At 36.6% G+C, this 22,027-nt stretch overlaps 1 protein-coding gene across 2 annotated transcripts in view; it reads right to left on the reverse strand.

Moving 5' to 3' along the window:
• Nucleotides 1-22,027, reverse strand: part of PCDH15 (protocadherin related 15) — a 1,777,335-nt gene that overhangs the window by 189,543 nt on the left and 1,565,765 nt on the right. For both annotated transcript variants that reach the window (XM_058436255.1, XM_058436254.1), the window contains one exon: nucleotides 11,931-12,047. In XM_058436255.1, the coding sequence (XP_058292238.1) occupies nucleotides 11,931-12,047 (117 nt within the window). The remainder of the gene's footprint in view (nucleotides 1-11,930; nucleotides 12,048-22,027) is intronic.

Below are 22,027 nucleotides of genomic sequence, written 5' to 3' on the forward strand. Positions count from 1 at the left end.
TTACAGGCGTGAGCCACTGCGCCCAGCCTTACTTGATTAACTTTTTAACTTTTATCCTTTTAAGTTTGAAATACTGAGGCTTGGAACCATGACAGTTTTCCCTTATTGCTTAATCTAGCATCTCTTATATAATAGAATCTCTTTAAATAATATTCAATGCACAAACACATAGTAAATCTTGAGGAATTTTTATTGTGTTTGGATCTCAAGGGCACAGATTTGAGTTAAATATAACCTATAGTTTATGAAACATTATCATTGATGGATCTCCAAGGCATATTTGTTTATTCATTTCTTTCTCTCCTTTTATTCTCATACCTCTTTTTCCTATCTCTCTTTGCCACCAATGGCAACCTTTTTTTTTTTTTTTTTTTTTTTTTTTGAGACAGAGTCTCGCTCTGTCTCCCAGGCTGGAGTGCAGTGGCGCAATCTCAGCTCACTGCAAGCTCTGCCTCCCGGGTTCACGCCATTCTCCTGCCTCAGCCTCTCCGAGTAGCTGGGACTACAGGTGCCCGCCACCATGCCCGGCTAATTTTTTTTTGTATTTTTAGTAGAGACGGGGTTTCACCGTGGTCTCGATCTCCTGACCTCGTGATCCGCCTGCCTCGGCCTCCCAAAGTGCTGGGATTACAAGCGTGAGCCACCGCGCCTGGCCGGCAACCTTTTTAATACATTTAAGGAGTATCTTTTAACTAGACCATTTATGGTACATTGTATTATAGTTTAGCAAATATCCCCTCCCCTTTCTTCCACTTCCTATTCTACTGATTTTTTGGGCTAGGCCATGTGACTTGCTTTGGTCAACTGAAATGAAGAACTGTGACATGGGAGCAGTCTTAACATGTCATCATGTGGTTAGGCAAGTTCTCTTGGGATTCTGTTCTCACCACGTGAAAAGCAGGCCTGGTTAGCCATGTGTCCCTGCAGAAGGAGATATGTGGAATAGACATGAGCCCAGCCAAAGTCAGCCAACTCTTAGCTGCCTCACAGACACATAAATAAAATTATTGATCTTTGCTATTGTAGAACAGTGAGATTTTGGTGTTGTTTACTAAGAATTATTTTTGTAGGAAAACCTGTAGATGCTACTGTGTGCTTAAAAAAAAAAAAAAACTTTATGTAATGGTATTGCTTTCTTTTTCTATTTTCACTGAGCACTCAGTTCTTACACTTCATTCTTTTTGCTATGTGTTAATCAAATCCTGCCATGCCAGAAGTTCACAGGGTACTTCACACTAACTAATGATCACAGTTGTATAGCAATCTCTCGGATATGCTAGAAAGTTCACAATATGACAGATAATGTTCCTGACAATGGCATTGTCTTGAATGCTTTTAAATTATTTGACTCTGTAGTAAAGATGGCTTGAGGTTGGAGGGAGGATGGGGTGGCAGGCTCTGCATTATCATGGTGAGTGGAACAGCTAGGTGTGAAGCCAAACAAGCTGTAGCATTTAGCCACAATGGTAGTCTAGTCAAAGGGAAACTTCGAAACAGAATACTCATGTCCAGTCCTTAGATTATAAACACACCCCAAGAAAAGATCATGCAGGGAAAAAATTGTCACGGTCATGTTTCAGAGGCACAGCACCTTTCTGACTCCCCAGTACCTTATGCCACCCCCTTCTTCTCTACAACTTATGCTCAGGTACCTGGACCTCTGACCTTTACAAGATTTTCCAGAATGCAGAGGAAAAGCACAAAGAGAAGGAAGCAGATCACAAAATACAACTATGGATGACAGATCTCATAGACATAAAGCATAAAAAAGGTCAGAGTAAACATAAAAAAGATAGTTAATATATATTATTTACTATGTAGTAGGCACCAACTGTTCCACATAAATGACATCATTCCAACCTCACAGCAACCCTATAAAGTATTTCTTTTGTTATTAGAACACATGAAATATATTATCTAAACAATTTTTTAAGTATATCACACAGTATTGTTAACTACAGTCACAATTTTGGAAAGCAGATCCTTAGAACAATACCAGAAAAACAAACAAAACATCACTCAATTTAGACATGGGTAAAGGATTTGAATAAACACTTTTTCAAAAAAAAAACACACACACGACATACAAATGGCCAACAGTACATAAAAATGTGCTCAACATCATTAGTCATCACGGAAATAAAAGTCAAAACTACAATCAGATATCACCTCATGCTTTGTAGGATGGCTGCTATTTAAAAAAATTTTTTTTAAAGTTAGCAAGAATGTGAAGAAATTGCTACACGTGTGCATTGTTGGTGGAAATGTAAAATGGCACTGTCAATATGAGAAACAGTATGGGGTTTCCTCCAAAAATTACAAATATAACTACCATATGATCCAGTAGTTCCACTTCTGGGAATTTATTGAAAAGATTTGAAATCAGGATCTTTAAGAGATATCTATCTGTACTCCCATGTGTACTGAAGCATTATTCAGAATATCTAAGATGTAGAAACAGCCTAAATGTTCATTGATGGATGAGTGGATAAAGAAAATGTGGTATATGCATACAAGTGAACATTACTCAGCTTTAAAAAGAAGAAAGTACTGCCATTTGTAACAATGTGCACGAATCTTGAGGAGATTATGGTAAGTGAACTAAGCCAGTCATAGGACCAATACCGCATGATGGCATTTACATGAGATTTCTAAAATAGTCAAACTCAGAGAAGCAGAGGTGGTTGTCAGGGGCTAAGGGAAAGGGGAAATAGGGAGTGGCTGTTCAAAGGCATAAAGTTTTAATTGTGCTATTTTTGTTCTCATTTTCCAGATGCCAGAACTGAGGGTTACAGTGAATTAAGTGACTTGACCAAGGCCACAGCGCTAGTCAGTGGGAGTTTTTGAAGTTGAAACCAGACATTCTTGCTGCTGAGCCCACACGCTTGAAACCATTTAAAATTTTATTGAGCTGATAAACTATATAAATTTGCATAAGAGGGGCCATCATACACCAGACACAATTCATACAAAGAAAAGAATATCTAAATATATACTAGTAAAAAACTTTAATATAAAAATGGAGATTTTTATAAGCAGATAAAGCTAAAATATCTAAAAATGAAGAAAAATTAATTTAGCTTCACACTTTATAATTTATTAAATAATAAAAAAATAGTGAAATATCGTCTATATAGCTTTAAAGGGAAAAATTTTTGACCCAAGACTCTAGTAGTCTTTCAAGTTTCATAAGTATAAGCAAAAAAAAAGTGTCATATAAGAACTTACAAAGTGTATATCCTCAATAAATTGAAGACATAAATAAACTAAGAGATGCAGCAAATGAAGAGCTTAAGAGTGGATGGGTCAGAATATAAAAGGAGTGTTGCACATCATACCTAGGTTTAAATATGGAAAATATAAATAGCTGTTGTAAAAATGCCTAGGAAATATAATTAAGGCACCATAAATTATTTTTAAATAAAATGTATGTGACTAATTCTTCAAAGAAAATATAATGAAAATAAACTTACAGAGTTAAAAACAAAAAGGTGAGTCATAAATAAATGTCATATCCCCAGATGACTCAGACACATGAAAATTAAAAGAGTAAGAAGGCAGCATCAGGAGACCAGAGGCCAATTTACGATGAAGGCCGCCCATGGGTTCTTAATCAACAGAACTCTGGTCCTTCATTTAAATTTCATTGTCCTTGCCCTGTCTGCAAAGTTTTTCACCATTCATTTCCTTCTCTCCATTGAAAACTTCTTTTCACCTGTACCACATCACTAGCAGATTTCCCTTCCATCTTGTCAGTCTTTAATTTCTCTGGCTCTTTCCACTAATCAGTCCTTGACGTATCCCCAAATTCTGAGAGTCTATTTCCAGGTTTTTCTCTTATCTGATTATGTTTTCATTCTTGGAGAATGGATTCACTCTCAGAGTTTGAACCTCAATTCAGGTAACTCTTGTGTTCACATTTATTTTTTAAGCTCTTAGTCTGATATTTTCTGCCTGATCCATCCCAGGTTCTTTAAATGCAACCACATCATCCCCGCATCAGATCAAAGCAGCTGCGGCAACTCAATACCTATCATCTAGGGTCCTCCTCATGGAGTTGCTGATCTGTGTGGAGGCAACCTTAGCCTCACACTGCCATCTGCCTCTAGCCTCCTCTCAGCGTTAGGTTTCATGTATTCCTTGGTTTGATAATGGGCAACAGATAAGGTTTCTGCCAGCCCCATGGTACAGCTCCTTCAGCCTCCATCCTCCACACCTGAGGCTGAGGGGATGGGGGAGGGTGTGGGTGCCAATTTTTCTCGTTCTATAGATAGTTGCACTCAGATGTTTTGAAATCATTTAAAATTTAATTTGTCCTAAAATTGACCTCATGTGTCAGGCTGCGTGACACAGTCTCTAGGCTGTGTTATGTCTGTGTTTGATTGTAGGGCTACCGTCCAAACATAGCCACCATGCAAGAAAATGAGCAAATTGCAAAGAGGACAAAGATAAGACCAGGAATTACGACTGGCTTAACTTAGAGGGTATTAAGGCCAAGAATCCAGGTCATGAGAAGCCAAGACACCCTTCCAGAGGGTCTGTTTCCATTTACCCTGGCAAGACATTCAGGATAAAGAATATCATTTAAGCCATAAGGGAGGTCTGTGGGCCAGTCCCAGAGAAAGCCTATTATATTTCACTCAATTTTCTTGGAAGCCTGTCTTATTTAAAGTATATTGGGACCCAGGTCCTGTGAGGTATATTCTTATTCCCCACTCCCCAAATATGTAAATTATTGATACTGTTAAAAGAAAAACTTTAGACAAATTTAAGAGTTTAATTGAGAAAAGAAAAAAAATGATTTGCAAATCAGCCCCTAGAATCAAAGAAAATTCAGAGAGACTTTGGCACTGTCACAAGGTCAAACATCTATAGGAAAAAAATGTGATGTGCAAAAACCAAAACTGAGATACAGAAACAGCTGGATTTGTTACAGCTCAACATTTCCCTTACTTAAACAAAGTTTAAACAGCCACTTATGAGTGGTTAAAGTATACCTACTGGGATTGGCTGAGACTAAGCTGTTGTTACAGGGCAACATATTACTAAAGTTAGGCTTTTAGTCTGTTTACCTGCTAAGTATGTGAGTACGGAGATTTTTCAGGCTAGATTTTAGTTTTATTTAGTAACACATTATGGGATCTGAAGGAAATTTTTGTAAAGGTTGAAACAAACAAATTTCATGCACATTTCCATTTATAACAAAAGAAAATGCCCCTTTAGCTCTGGCAAGTATGACAATTTCTAAACTAAAAGAGAATTATTTACATCTGAATTGTTAATTCTAATATGAATTTCAAGTATTATTAATAATATAATCATTTTTCACTAAGCCTTCCCTTTAATACCCGTTTACACTTTCAAATCTAATTATATTCCATTGTCGTTTTAAAGATCAAGCCCCAACTGTTTCATGGTGTACCTTCTTTCTAATTAAGTATTTGAGACCAATGGGAGTCAGGCTGGGACTATATCATGTCAATTTTCCCAAGCTGACGTTCACAGTAAAAGTAGTTCTTGGCCGGGCGCGGTGGCTCACGCTTGTAATCCCAGCACTTTGGGAGGCCGAGGCGGGCGGATCACGAGGTCAGGAGATCGAGACCACGGTGAAACTCCGTCTCTACTAAAAATACAAAAAATTAGCCGGGCGTGGTGGCGGGTGCCTGTAGTCCCAGCTACTCGGAGAGGCTGAGGCAGGAGAATGGCCTGAACCCGGGAGGCGGAGCTTGCAGTGAGCCGAGATCGCGCCACTGCACTCCAGCCTGGGCAACAGAGTGAGACTCCATCTCAAAAAAAAAAAGTAGTTCTTGATTATTTCCCTAACAGCTTTGATGTTAAGGGGAAAAAAAAGCAACAACAACACTGAGCTGTGTATATTCCCTCCTCATGCTCCTGGGTGAGAAAGCATAGTTAGTAGCTGCTGATCTTAAAAATCAGAGTTTCTGCTACATTGTTAGCAATAACCTAAATCAATACAGACTAACAACACAAGCCAGTATGTGGTGAGTCTTGAAAAATAGATCAGTAGTGATATCAATTGAAAATGATACCAAAAAACTATATTATCTGGAAGGAAAAATACAATTTTATAACACTCTTGGTCCTGAATAGTTTTAACTATTGCACACAAAGCAAGCAAGCAGCAAATTACAGATGAAGATGACTGTTACTTCTTTCTACTGTTAACACCCTCCGCTAATAGATTGTAATAGAATGACTATTTGGAGGGTTAAGCATTGGGAAATGTCCATAATTACATAACATGTTTGGTAACATCATGACATTTTAATAAAACACAGATATACATTATAGAAAAGAAGAACTGGCCATCTTTTCTCATTCTCTAGAGATCAACAAAAGTACCCTTGAATGACAGATGGGTGTTAAAATCCCTTTGCAAATAATTCCTCAGGTTCTTCTAAGCTGTGAAAGGCTACAATAGCTCTCAAAATCTCAACAGAGGGAAATAAAATACTTCACAGTTGTAATGATTTTCTCTTTATATATATACTTTCTGAAAAAGTATAGTGAGAATACTAAGTATCTGGGAACTGATTTTAAAGTCCATAACTATTAAAAATTGCAAGAATTTTTATGGAGCATATGCATTTCATAAATCAGTATTAAAGCCTGAAAAAAGAAATCTTAAAAGTTTACATAATTCTCACAATGTTATATATATATATATATAAGAAAGTTGGTCAAAATTGCTCATATTGAGAGGTGACAACGTGCTGGCGGCCCTCGCTCGCTCTCAGTGTCTGCTCTGGGCATGCTTGAGGAGCCATTCAGCCTGCCGCCGCACTGTGGGAGCCCCTCTCTGGGCTGGCCGAGGTTGGAGACAGCTCCCTCTGCTTGCGGGGAGGTGAGGAGGGAGAGGTGCGGGCGGGAACTGGGGCTGCACACAGCACTTGCGGGCTAGCACAAGTTCCGGGTGGGTGTGGGCTCGGCGGGCCATCCGGTGCCGCTGGCCTGGACAGTGAGGGGCTTAGCACCCGGGCCAGCAGCTGCGGAGGGTGCACTGGGTCCCCCAGCACTGCCGGCTTGCCCGCGCTGCACTCGAATTCTTGCTGGGCCTCAGCTGTCTCCCCATGGGGCAGGGCTTGGGACCTGCAGCCCACCATGACTGAACCCCGCCCCCTCCCGTGGGCTCCCATGCAGCCCAAGCCTCCCAAATGGGGCACTGCCCCCTGCTCCACGGCGCCTGGTCCCATCGACTGCCCAAGGGCTGAGGAGTGCAAGTGCGTGGCATGGGACTGGCAGGCAGCTCTGCCTGTGGCCCTGATGCGGGATCCGCTAGCCAAAGCCAGCTGGGCTCCTGAGTCGGGTGGGGACTTGGAGAACTTTTATGTCAGCTGGAGGATTGTACATGTGCCAATCAGCACTGTGTGTCTAGCTTGGGGTTCGTGGATGCATCAATCAGCACTCTGTATCTAGCAAATCTGGTGGGGACTTGGAGAACTTTTATGTCTAGCCAGAGGATTGTATATGCACCAATCAGCACTCTGTCTAGCTCGGGCTTTGTGGATGCACCAATCAGCACTCTGTATCTAGCTAATCTGGTGGAGACTTGGAGAACTTTTATGTCTAGCTAAAGGATTGTAAATGCACCAATCAGTGCTCTGTGTCTAGCTCAAGTTTGTAAATGCACCAATCAGCATCCTGTGTCTAGCTCAAGGTTTGTAAACACACCAATCAGTGCTCTGTGTCTAGCTCATCTAGTGGGGACTTGGAGAACTTTTGTGTCTAGCTCATCTAGTGGGGACTTAGAGAACTTTTGTGTCTAGCTAAAGGATTGTAAATGCACCAATCAGTGCTCTGTGTCTAGCTCAAGGTTTGTAAACACACCAATCAGTACTCTGTGTCTAGCTCAAGGTTTGTAAACACACCAATCAGCACCCTGTGTCTAGCTCAAGGTTTGTAAATGCACCAATCAGTGATCTGTGTCTAGCTCATCTAGTGGGGACTTGGAAAACTTTTACGTCTAGCTAGAGGATTGTAAATACACCAATTGGCACTCTGTGTCTAGCTCAGGGATTGTAAATGCACCAATCAGCACCCTGTCAAAATGGACCAATCAGCTCTCTGTAAAACGGACCAATCAGCTCTCTGTAAAATAGACCAATCAGCTCTCTGTAAAATGGGCCAATCAGCAGGATGTGGGTGGGGTCAGATAAGGGAATAAAAGCAGGCTGCCCAAGCCAGCAGCGGCAACCTGCTTGGGTGCCTTTCCACACTGCGGAAGCTTTGTCCTTTTACTCTTTGCAATACATCTTGCTGCTGCTCACTCTTTGGGTCCACACTGCCTTTATTAGCTGTAACACTCACAGCAAAGGTCTGCAGCTTCACTCCTGAGGCCAGCGAGACCATGAACCCACCAGGAGAAATGAACAACTCCAGACGGGTAGAACGAACAACTCCAGACGTGCTGCCTTAAGAGCTGTAAGACTCACTGCGAAGGTCTGCAGCTTCACTCCTGAAGCCAGCGAGACCACGAACCCACCAGAAGGAAGAAACTCCAAACACATCCAAAAATCAGAAGGAACAAACTCTGGACACACCATCTTCAAGAACTGTAACACTCACCGTGAGGGTCTGTGGCTTCATTCTTGAAGTCAGTGAGACCAAGAACCCACCAATTTCAGAGACAATATTAAACATATTCCAATTAATACCTTACTTTAAACAAGAACCTTATAAATTCCTAAAATATATAAAATATAAGGAATGGTACAAATAATGCTTCACTTCTTGGAGATGAAGTGAAGATGAAACATAAACCCTATTTATTTATCCCAATTATTCCATGTTCGCATACTCACAAAGGACACTATTCTGTCACAATTTAACCCTGTTCCCCAAAATCTCCTCATAAATGCAGTTTCAAAAAGAAAAAAACTATGCAAATAAACATTACACCTGCAGTTTTGTTTTGTCAAATTTGGGAATGAGACATCTCTGGTGAAAAGAAATAAAGGTTAGCCATTTTTAATTTCCAAAATGATCAGTCATTCACTATTCATGTCTCATGTGAACTACATAATGTCAACGCTGTCACGAAAGCAAGGTAGAAAAAAGAGATCCTCTCAGCTTTAATTCAGTAGGGGGAAAAGTTCCTGGAATACGTTTTTCCTCCCTCTGGAACACTTCAGCTTTGCAAAACATGTATTTTATAATTCTTAATTTGTATTCAACAATAATGCTCTCTCTGGCTTTCAGAGTTTTTCCAGTTTCTCTGATATTTCAAAAAGTTATGGTGTTGTCATTTTATAGTTTAAAATGAGTGGTTCTCACTTCATTCAAAAGAAACAGGATACCTTGAAAACGATGTGGCCAACCTCTAGAAATGAAAATTATTATTGCTTAATAATAGTAATACCTAATATATGCGGGGACAGAAACCTGGTTGAGCATGTATATACATCAATCATTTAATTCTCATGGCCCTTAAATGGCCAAACTAAGTCTTGGAGATATTAAGAATTTTTTCTACGGTAATATAAAATTAAATTTCTGAAAATCTGGCACATTTTGTCAATCCTGAAAAATACAGAATAGCCATTTGTTTATTCACCTATTCAATTATTCAACAAATGTTTCCTGGCAGACCAGTAAGTACCAGGCTTAGAGTTAGACATAAGAATACAAACTGAAATAAGTTTTGATTCCTGTCCTCAAGGACCTTACATTCTAGTTTGGAAAAGAGACTATTAAATAAACCTACAGTGTTAAGATAGATACTTACAGCCACTTACAGCCCCAGTTAGTGGCATAGGATCCCAGAAGAATATGAAATTGAAACTATTTTCTTCTAATTAATAAACATTTATAACAGTAACAGAGTAGAAAACACTTGACAAGCCTATCTGAATAATAATTATTCTGTCTTTATGGTACCAACATAAAATAAGGGTAAAAATCAAGCATAACATTTAAAAAAAGTAATTATGTAATGTAGTAATTTCAAAAATGCTCATGGAATTGAGCTTTTATTTAGGATTCGTGTAGGTGCAACCAAATTGCAACTATGCTCACTTAAGGGTCCCAATTTGCAGCAATGATTCAAAAACTCAATTCTGATCATAGCTATATCAAAAGATTGTTGGTGTTTCAAGGGCCAAAACTGAGTCTGATAAATATATACTCAATAACTGAAATAAATATATTCAGTTTTTCAACTGAATGACTGGCATCCACTTTTTATCTAATGAAAGGCCAACATCAATTATTAAATGCTAAAAATTACTACTGGGAATGCAAAACTGAAAACCTTTTCCAAAGAAATATGAAATTTAAATCTGGCAATTTTATTTAAAAGAGCTTCAAGGTGTAAAAACAGAGCTTTCTCTTTAGATAAATACTTACAATAAGTAATTTATCTTCTTTATAGAACAGACAACAGACCAAGACAACTTTTCGCACCTTGGTGGATGTGCTCTGAATGTCAAACCAGGCACCACAGTCATTACTACCAAAAGGGAAGTAAGAAATTTACTGTCTATACAAAGACTTTCAGGTCTGTCCCATGTAGGTGAAAAATAGCGCTACTTTTAGTCTCTCATCATTAACGCCGTTAAACTCTATATTAAATTCTGTGCTGATGAAAACTGTTTTTAAAATGTATGTTAGTATTGTGTTTGCTTACACTCATTTATTACAGAGTTTTATGGTTTGCATATTTGCAATTCTGTCTTTTCTATAAAATTTTCAGTTTCTTGAGAGCAAAAACTGGTTACCACAATGACCAGTATATAGTTGGTGCTAAAAACACATATGTTGAATAAAACTGAATACATATTCCTAATTTCAAAGTAATTGTACATGTTACAATGTACTTAAAAAACAGAAAAATTGCCAGTTTCACATTCGCCATCTTTATTGATGGGTTCAAGTCTATGGAATTTTTGCCTATCATATATCCCAAAGCACAATAAAGCAGTTTCAAAGACATTTTAACACACTTAAGAAAAGGAGCTTCTGAATCAAAGCCCATCACTTTCATGTTAACATTCGTATATTTTGATTCCTTATAGTCACAATAGAGTTTATAAGACTTGTCCAAATTGAAGCTGAAAAATGTTATGATGGCCATTCACTTTTAATTAAATACAAGCATTAAAAGAAATACTATTTATATTAGCAATAGAAAACAGAACTTCTAAATCACTTATAAGTTTCAGGATTTTATTTTCTTACTCTTCTAAAATAGTTCATTTAACTTTATTTGTATTTTTCTAAAATTTATCAGCCACCAACTTACAGTGTGAGCCCATGCAAAGAAAAATTTAAATCATCAGGATAATAATTAATATTTATAAAGCAAGGTATTTATAGAAAGCTGTTTTATATGTATACTATTAATTCTATATGGTATTTTATCACTCTTGCTATAATAATATTTTAATTAAAACCTTGCCTTGAAAGATAATTTGGGATATCTCAAAAAAGTAAAGTTCTGTATGATAAAAGAATGTTAATTATTTACTATAAGCAATCTTAAGCTTTTTAACTTACCAAAATAAACACATTCAATGTAAGTTTTATGTGATATGTTGATTTGGAGTTTGCTAACAAAATAGTCATATATGCATACAATGGAAAATACATAAATTTAAAACATATCCAGATTAAGTGAAGCTTACAAATGGAGACAATTCATATATATTTATCATTGTTAGATAAATTAGTAATTAGTACATTGTGCATTCTAGAAAAACAAAAAGCATATTATTTATTGTCTAGGTTCAATAATAGTCATGTGAAATATGCTCTGTACCTGTGGATGAAATAAGCAAAAGAGCATAAAATGTACGAATAAATAGGGTGAAATTCACAGAGACTACTTTTGCTGTCTTGTGATTCGCTCATTTATGAGTATTAAGGATTTTTCTCAGTACAGTTCATAATATTAATCAATGCCTTCTACTTACAGGAGGGTCTGCATCTTCAGCATAAACTGTTGTGATAGGTGTACCCTTGACTGCATCTGGAGCCACCATCCCTTTGTATATTCGTTTACTAAAGACAGGAGGATAATCATTCATATCCTGTAAAACACAATTAGGAGTTTAGTACTTCAGTTGAAACCAGGTTAGGGATACAGTTACTAGATTGACTCCCACTCTTCATATCACACAACTCATTTGCCACTGTCAGCCTTCCATCCTCTCAGTTCCATTACTCTCACTTCAGACTGGCACCTCAGAGGAAACTGCCAGAGTTCTCATACAATATTAATGTGTGGATATCAACTGAAGGCCATTCCACTGGAATAGTCTTTCACCCTCAAAAACATGCCTTTCGGAGACTGACGTGACCCTTGAATTTTTTTCTAACTTCTAATGGTAAGAGGTAAAATTTTAACATTTGAAAATAAGAACAAGTTTCTTTAAAAGCTACATTCTGTGAAGCAGGAGTAAAAGATTTTTTAAATGCTCTTTATATGTTTTTGTAGCAATGTAAATTATTTTATATACTTAGCATAATACTATGACTAGAACATTTCAAACTGTGAAATATCCTTTGTTGCCATTTTACATGATAAAAGGAGATTTTCTCTGCAGTGCACTAAAATAATGACACTTAAGATTAGATATATTTATACACATAGAACAATGTTAATTTACTGAATTTTTTTCAGAGCAATTTATATGTATCTTATTTTATTTTTCCAACTTGGCGCTATATGTACATTGTTACTCATGCATTGTCAAGTTCATTAAATAAATAGTTATCAGGTATTTCCCACTTTCATCAGGTATTTAGCACTTCAGTGCGAGGCACTGAAGATACTGTTGTGACTCAAGAAAAAGATGTCCCTGCCTTTGTGTCACTTAACTGCCACTAGGCTAGTAAAAATACTGATCTGCAGATAGGCTAGTAACTTTGACAGAATTAATCTACCTGTCAGGGCCAAAATAATAAATCAAGTCCCCTGAAAGCAAGACCATTTTTTTCTGAATCATTTTATCTTTTATAGATAATTGTATATAATCTTTTGTCAATAAATAATGCTTATTCATATAGCAGATTTATTTATTTATAACATTTTAATAATCCTTACCTATCATGTTTTGGGTAGTGTGGGGCAAACATATTTGAACTGAAACCTAAATTTATCAATTATCTGTTCTTCTCCTCCAAGTCACCTTTTTCTCACTTGCTAGTAAAAACAAAATTAAAAAATTCTACATATTCTTTGATATTTGCTTAGACACAACAATTTTCCTGTACAGTATTAAGCTGGAAACACATAAATTAACAGATCGCAAACTTCTCTTTTTGCAAAGAAGTCAGAATAATTATTTCTTACTATCAAACAATCCTTCCTTTTATATTCACCATAGAGTTGAGTTCTGAGTAGTCAATATGAATAAACCTGCATATTCTAATAGGAGAACTTGAACTGTACACAAAACTGAAAAAATAAAAGATATCATTTCCTCTGTTTTGAAATATAGTATTCACAATCTCTTCTATGAAAAAGATTTTTACGATAAATTATGGACTTTAGAATCTGAATAAGTAAATAAACCTAGAAGCTTTGGTTCTCTATAATGAGGACTGTGAAGGGTATTGATCTTGAGGCTCCATGCAGGGGGTAAATATATAAAACAATAGCATTCACACTTTTTCGTGCTCTTTCCAAGAGTGCCAATTAACTTAATAAGTGGATGTGGTAACCAAGGGTGTGGAAATCCTTTAGCACCCCTAAATTGTAACTTCTGAAGGTTAGAAAGGAAGGAGCCCAACATTGCAATTTTTCCATGCATGAGTTTCCAATGAGCTCATTATGTTCTTAAAAATTTTATTCTTTATCACTCTCAGGGGAAATTTAAAACCTTAATGTCACAAGGTACTTTTTGGAAAATTTGATTCTTCAGAAACAAAAAAAAATGTATATACTTCTCCAATTATGTCAACATGGCTGTTCACAGTGTTGAATATGATGAACTTTTTATTTGCTTGGGAAGTATTCATTGGATTCACCTTCTAACTTGAATGTACAGTGGATTCACAAACTAATTAGACACACACCTAAGAATGTAAATGACTGAATCCTATGAAAAGATTGGTTCTCTTCCCCCTTTATTTCCTATTGACAGGATGAAGAATAAATTAATGTAGTTATTGTACTAATATTTCTTTTTATGGCACGTTGTACATACTTTTGGGTTATAATCTTTCATTGTGGCTACAAATGCAGCTAGTTGCATATAGTTTTTCCACAATGCATTATTTCAAGAGGAGAAATGTATTGAAATGCAATTCCAACAAGCATAATCAATAGTTCACTATATTTATGCTCAGGGACACCTGAACAAAAATCTATATATTTCGGCTTCTGTGCAAATGTTCTCCTGTGCAGTAAATTAAGGACATGCTCAGGACTCCAAAACCATGCTCTTTTCTGTTGCCCATTATTCCACTAGAGGGTAGTATTAGCAAAAAGAAATATTTCCTCCTCTGTAGTTAAAAATGTATCATTAAAACCCATAATATTTGTTTCTTTTGGTAAAAATTTTTATTGGTCTCAACAAAAAATAGTTTTAATGCTTCAAAAGAGTATTCTGAATGTTATGATTTACAACTTGAAAAACATTATGTTTTTTTCTTAAGAAAAACTTTAAAAAATGGTTATACTCATAAAGCTTGCAATTTGTTTCCATGTATCAAGCACATAAAATTATACCTGAAGGTGTAGGTAGCTAACGGGAGAAAACTATGTTTTATTTGTTTATTTTCTACATTAGAGTCTGTAATAATCACAGAAACCATTTCTCCTTTAGCACACTACCAAGAAGACATAAGGAATCTTTTTAATGATTATGCTAGGAAGATAAGAACTTGCTGGTAAGTTTGTAAATTTAATGACAAGTAAGTTCTACACACACACAAAAATAAAAATAAAGAGAAAAAGATGATAAAATTTTTGATTTTCTGGAATCACAGGCAAAAACCTATAGAACAGTTTTTATTTAGAAGATAAGTAGAAAGTTCTAACTAGTTACAACTTGATCATCTTTTTAAAAACGATGTGTAGGCTGGGCACGGTGGCTTGCATCTGTAATTCCAACACTTTGGGAGGCTGAGGCAGGCGGATTGCCCAAGGTCAGGAGTTCGAGACCAGCCTGGCCAACATGGCAAAACTCTGTCTCCACTAAAAATACAACAATAAGCCTGGCTTGGTGGCGGGCACCTGTAATCCCAGCTACTCAGGAGGCTGAGGAAGGGAGAATTCCTTGAACCCAGGAGGCGGATGTTGCAGTGAGCCAAGATCGCGCCATTGCACTCCAGCCTGGGTGACAGAGTGATACTCTGTCTCAAAAAAAAAAAAAAAAAAAAAAAAGATACGTATATAGCAAATGCCAGTCCTTACCATACTAAAGCTAATGCAGGCTCTATGAGGAGACACAGACAGTATAAGCCAATGGGCAGAATGACTTCAGTTGTTTCTGTCTTACAGTCTGGCATTAGCATTATCCTTGTTGAGCTATATGGCTGCTCTATAATGCCTTGAGATTTCCGGAGCCGATACCTACTTTTACGTGGGTGTACGGTTGATTGTTTGCCTGTTACCAGTTCTGTTTTCCATTATTAGACACTTTCTATTTGCTGTCCAAGTTGCTGTTTCTTATATTTCTCATATTATTAGCATTCTGCTTTTTTTTTTCTCTCTTAATTTCTGTGTTGTCTCCTTGTCTTTACTGACTTATTTCCTTTCTTTTATGCTTCTGCATATAAAGTCACAAAAGGCTACATCTGCAGCTAAAGAAAATATTTGATATTTTTACTGCCAGGCTAGGCATATTCACCACAAGCTGATTAAAGAGGCCATGGGCCATAAGTGAACATTGGTAGTAGCCTGGCAGTACTCCCCAAGGGTCTTTGATAGTGGTATAGGGTAAGGCTCCTCTGCTTGTGGAGAAGGACTGTTTCTCACAGGTTGAGTGCCTGCTCAGCCACAGTACACAAGAACACCAGGTAGAATTCTAAGGTTTTGACTTCCAGATGGTACCTTTGAACCTGTTCAGGGCCTGGGAGATTTTGCCACCCTGAAGGGAAAGACACAGGTCTGGCTGGCTTTGCCACCCGCTGATTATAGAGACCCATGGCCTTGAACAAACTTAAGTGGTAGCCCGGGTGGTTACAGCAGGTCTTGGACAAGTGCAGTCCCAGTGGTGGGGTCCACAGGGGTGCTTGTGTCACCCCATCCCCAGCTCCAGGTGGCTCCAAACAGAGACACTCTGGGAGAGAGTAACGGAAAAGAACAGGAGTTTCTGCCTGGTAATTAAGGGAATTCTTCTGGATCTTATCCAAGACCATTAAGGTAGTAAGAGTCTGCCAAGAACCACAGTGTTACTGGGCTTGTGGTGCCTCCTAAAGCAGATACAGCTTTAGCAACACCTACATCCTTTCAAATACCTGAAAAGCTTTCCAAATAACAAATACAAAGAAGTCCAGACTGTGAAGAATACAATAAATACCGAATGCTTAAATGCCCAGGCACAGACAAACATCCACAAGCATCAGTATCATCCAGGAAAACATGAAGTCACCAAATGAACTAAACAAGCCACCAGAAACCAATCCTGGGGAAACAGAAAGAGTGACTTTTCAGACAGAGAATTCAAAATAGTTGTTTTGAGAAAACTCAAAAAATTCAAGATAACACAGAGAAGGAATTTAGAATTCTATCAGATACATTTAACAAAGAGATTGAAATAATTTAAAAAATCAAGAAAGAAATTCTGGAGTTGAAAAATGCAACTGACACCCTGAAGAATGCATCAGTTTTTTAATAGCAGAATTGACCAAGCAGAAGAAAGAATTAGTGAGTTTGAAGACAGCCCATTTCAAAATACACAGTCAGAGGAGGCAAGAGAAAAAAAGAACCAAAAACAATGAAACATGCCTATGAGATCTAGAAAATAGCCTGAAAAGGGCAAATGTAAGAGTTATTGGCATTAAAGAGGAGACAGAGAAAGAGATAAGGGTAGAAAGTTTATTAAAAGGAATAATAATGAAGAACTTCCCAAACCCAGAGAAGGATATCAATATCCAAGTACAAAAGATGATAGAACTACCAGCAGATTTAACCCAAAGAACACTAGCTCAAGTCATTTAATAATCAAACTCCCAAAGGTCAAGGATAAATAAAGGACCCTAAAAGAGTAAGAGAAAATAAACAAATAACATACAATGGGGCTCTAATACATCTGGCAGCAGACTTTCAGCAGAAACTTTACAGGCCAAGGGAGAGTGGCATGTCGTACTTAAAGTGCTGAAGGAAAAAAAAATCCTAGAAGAGTATGTCTGGTTAAAATATCCTTCAAACAGGAAGGAGAAATAAAGACTTTCCCAGACAAATAAAAGCTGAGGGATTTCATCAACACCAGACCTGTCCTATAAGAAATGCTAAAGAAAGTTCTTAAAAAAAAAAAAAAAAAAGAAAGTTTGTGAGTAATAAGAAATCATCTGAGGATACAAAACTCACTGGTAATAGTATGTTCACAGGAAACACAGAATATTATAACACTGTAACTGTGGTGGTGTATAAAATATTCTTATGTTAAGTAGAAAAACTAAATTATGAAACAAAAATAATAACTACAATCACTTTTCAAGACAGTAAAATAAGGTATAAATAGAAACAATAAAAACTTAAAAAGCAAGGAGATGAAGTATAGAGTTTTTATTAGTTATTTTTTCTTGTCTGTTTATGCAAACAGTGTTGTTATCAGCTTAAAATAAAGGGTTGTACGATAGTATTTGCAAGCTTGATGATAACCTCAAACCAAAAAAATACAACAGATACATAAAAAATAAAAAGTCAACAAAATCATATCACCAGAGTATACTACCTTCACTTAAAGGAAGACAGGAAGGAAAGAAAGAAGGAAGAGAAACCATAAGACAACCAGAAAGTAAATAACAAAATGGAAGCAATAGGTCCTTAGTTATAAAAAATAACATTGAATGGGCCGGGCGCGGTGGCTCACGCTTGTAATCCCAGCACTTTGGGAGGCCGAGGCGGGCGGATCACGAGGTCAGGAGATCGAGACCACGGTGAAACTCCGTCTCTACTAAAAATACAAAAAATTAGCCGGGCGTGGTGGCGGGCGCCTGTAGTCCCAGCTATTTGGGAGGCTGAGGCAGGAGAATGACGTGAACTCGGGAGGCGGAGCTTGCAGTGAGCCGAGATTGCGCCACTGCACTCCAGCCTGGGTGACAGAGCGAGACTCCGTCTCAAAAAAAAAAAAAAAAAAAAAATAACATTGAATGTAAAGGGATTAAGCTCTCTAATCAAATGACATAGAGTGGATGAACAGATTAAAGAAAAAAAAGACAAAATGATCTGTTGCCTACAAGAAACACACTTCACCTATAAAGACACACATAGACTGAAAATAAACACATGGAAAAATATATTCCATGCTAATGGAAACCAATAAACAGCAGGAATAGCTGCCATTATAGGAAACAAAATAGATTTCAAGACAAAAACTACACAGAGAGACAAAGAAGGTCACTATATAATGATAAATGTATCAATTTATCAGGAAGACATAACAATTGTAAATATATATACATATATGTGTATATATATTCAGTGTATATATTCAGTGTATACACACACACACACACACACACACACATATATATATTTTCAGCATTGGAGTGCTCAAATATATAAAGCAAATATTATTAAAGCTAAAGAGCCAGATACATCCCCAAACAAAAGTAGCAGGAAACTTCAACATCCCACTTTCAGCACTGGACAGATCTTCCAGAAAGAAAATCAACAAAGAAACGTTAGACCTAATCTCCACTGTAGAACAAATGGATCTAATAGTTATTCATAGAGCATTTCATCCAACACCTGCAGAATACACATTCTCCTCAGCACATGGATCATTCAAATATAGGCCATACCTTAGGTCACAAAACAAGTCTTAACACATTAAAAAATTTGAAATAATATCAGGTATCTTCTCTGACCACAACAGAATAAAACTAAAAATCAGTAACAACATAAATTTTGGAAATTATACTAACACATGGAAATTAAACAATATGTTACTGAATAACCAGGGGTCAATGAGGAAATTGATAAGAAAATTGAAAACTTTCTTGAACAAATGATAATGAAAATACAAAGTGTCAAAACCAACAGTGAGGTGTGGAGTTGGAAGGACTTCCTGGGCCGGTTTGGGGACTTTCACAAAAGACCCTTGTGACTCAGGGTTTTGAGTTCTTAATCAATCGAGTGAAGCATTCAAAATTAACCACTCCAAGGGAGGATAGAAAAAAGAGCCACTCTCAATGGACAAAAAGAAAGAAAGGGGAGCGGGTAACACAGGGATATAAGTCCTAGCCACCAGAGCCAGCAATGGCAACCCTTCCAGGTCCTCTTCCACCATATGGAAGCTTTCCTTTCACTTTGTTCAATAAACTACGCTGCTGTTCACTCTCCTGGTCTGTGGACTCTTTTTGAGCTATAACACTCACTGCGAAGGTCCGCAGCTTCATTCTCCGAAGTTAGCAAGACCACAAATCTATCAGCAGGAAAAACTCCTGACTCAATAAGATATACTGAAATTTTTACTACGTGGGAAATTTATAGCTATAAGTGCCTACATCAAGAAAGGAAAAAAACTTCAACTAAACAAAACAACCTAATGATGCATCTTTAAAAACTAGAAAAGCAAGAGCAGGCTGAAGCCAAAATTAGTAGAAAAAAAGAAATAATAAAGATCAGAGCAGAAATAAATGGATTTGAAATGAAGAAAACAATATAAAAGATCAATGAAACAAAAAGTTCGTTTTTTAAAAAAAGTTATATAAAATTGACAAACCTTTAGCCAAACTAAAAAAGAAGAGAGAAGACCCAAATAAATAAAATCAGATATGAAAAAGAAAACATTACAACTAATACTGCAGAGATTTAAGGGATCATTAGTGGCTACTATGAACAAACATATGTCAATAAATTGGAAAATCAAGAAGAAACAGATAAATTCCTAGACACATACAACCCATCAAGATTGAACTATGAAGAAATCCAAAACATTGAACAAACTAGTATCAAGTAACAAGATATAGCAAATAACAAGTATCAAGCTGTAATAAAAAGTCACATAGCAAAGGAAAGGCCAGAACCTGATGGTTTTGCTACTAAATTGTACCAAATATTTAAAGAAGTACTAATACCAATCTTACTCAAACTATTCTAAAAAAAAAAAAAAAAAAAAAAAAAACAGGAGGAGGGAATACTTTCAAACTCATTATATAAAGACAATAATACTTGATAGTAAAGCTAGACAAAGAGACATCCAAAAAAGAAACTACAGGCAATCTCCTTGATGAATATTGATGCAAAATTCCTCAACAAAATAATAACAAAGAAATTCAACATCGTATTTAAAAGATCATTAATCATGACCAAATAAGATTTATCTCAGGGATACTAGGATGGTTCAATATATTCAAATCAATCAATGTGATATATCATCAACAGAATGAAAGAGAAAAACCATATGATCATTTCAATTGGTTCTGAAAAAGCATTTAATAAAATTCAATGCCCTTTCATGATAAAAACGCTCAAAAACTGGGTATAGATGGAACATACCTCAACATAATAAAAGTGATATATGACAAACCCATAGCTACTCCCATACTGAATGAGGAAAAACTGAAAGCCTTTCCTGTAAGATCTGGAACACAACCAGGATGCCCACTATCACCACTGTTATTCAATATAGTACTGGAAGTCTTAGCAAGAACAATCAGAAAAGAAAACAAAATAATGATCATCTAAATTAGAAAGGAAGAAGTCAAATTATCCTTGTTTGCAGATGATACAATCTAACACTTGGAAAAACCTAAAGACTACACACACACACACACACACACACACACACACACACACACTTGGAAAAACCTAAAGACTACACACACACACACACACACACACACACACACAAAGTATTAGAACTGATAAATTCAGTAAAGTTGCAAGATACAAAATCAACATAGAAAAATCAGTAGCATTTCTGTATGCCAACAGTGAATAATCCGCAAAAGAAATCAATAAAGTAATCCCATTTAAAATAGCTACAATTAAAATAAAATACCTAGGAATTAACCAAGGAAGTGAAAGTTCTCTGCAATGGAAACTATAAAACATGGATTCAAGAAAATGAAGAGAACACAAAAGAATGAAAAGATATCTCATGGTCATGGACTGCAAGAATCAATATTGTTAAAATGTCCATACTACTCAAAGCATTCTACAGACTCAATGCAAGCCCTGTCAAATACCAATGACATTCTTCAAAGAAATAGAAAAAAAATTTTAAACTGTATATGGAAGCACAACAGACCCAGATAGCCAAAGCTATATTAAACAAAAGGAAAAAAAAAAACTGGAGGAATCACATTATCTGACTTTAAATAGTATTACAGAGCTATAGTAAACAAAATAGGATGGTACTGGCGTAAAAAAAAAACATACACATATATCCATGGAACAGAATTGAGAACCCAGAAATAAATTTATATAACTACAGCAAAGTCAATTTTGACAAAAGTGCCAGGAATGTAACCAGGGAAAGGACAGTCTCTTCAATAAATGATGCTAGGAAAACTGGATATCCATATGCAAAACAAGAAATTAGGCCCCATCTCATGCCATATACAAAAATAAAATTAAAATTGATTAAAGATATGAATCTAAGACCTCAAACTATGAAACAACTGAAAAAAAACATGCGGAAACTCTCCAGGAGATCGGACTGGGCAAAGATCAGGCAATGGCAAATGCTAATAAGGATGTGGAGAAAAGGAACCCTCACACACTGATGGTGGGAATGCAAATCAGTACAACCAGTATGGAAGTTCCTATAAAACTAAAAATAGAGCTATCATACGATCCAGAAATCCCACTACTAAATGCATGGCGAAAAGAAAGGAAATCAGTATATGAAAGAAATATCCGCACTCCCATGTTTATTGCAGCACT

Source organism: Hylobates moloch, unplaced genomic scaffold, assembly GCF_009828535.3.
Source record: "Hylobates moloch isolate HMO894 unplaced genomic scaffold, HMol_V3 SCAFFOLD_3, whole genome shotgun sequence".
NCBI lineage: Eukaryota > Metazoa > Chordata > Mammalia > Primates > Hylobatidae > Hylobates > Hylobates moloch.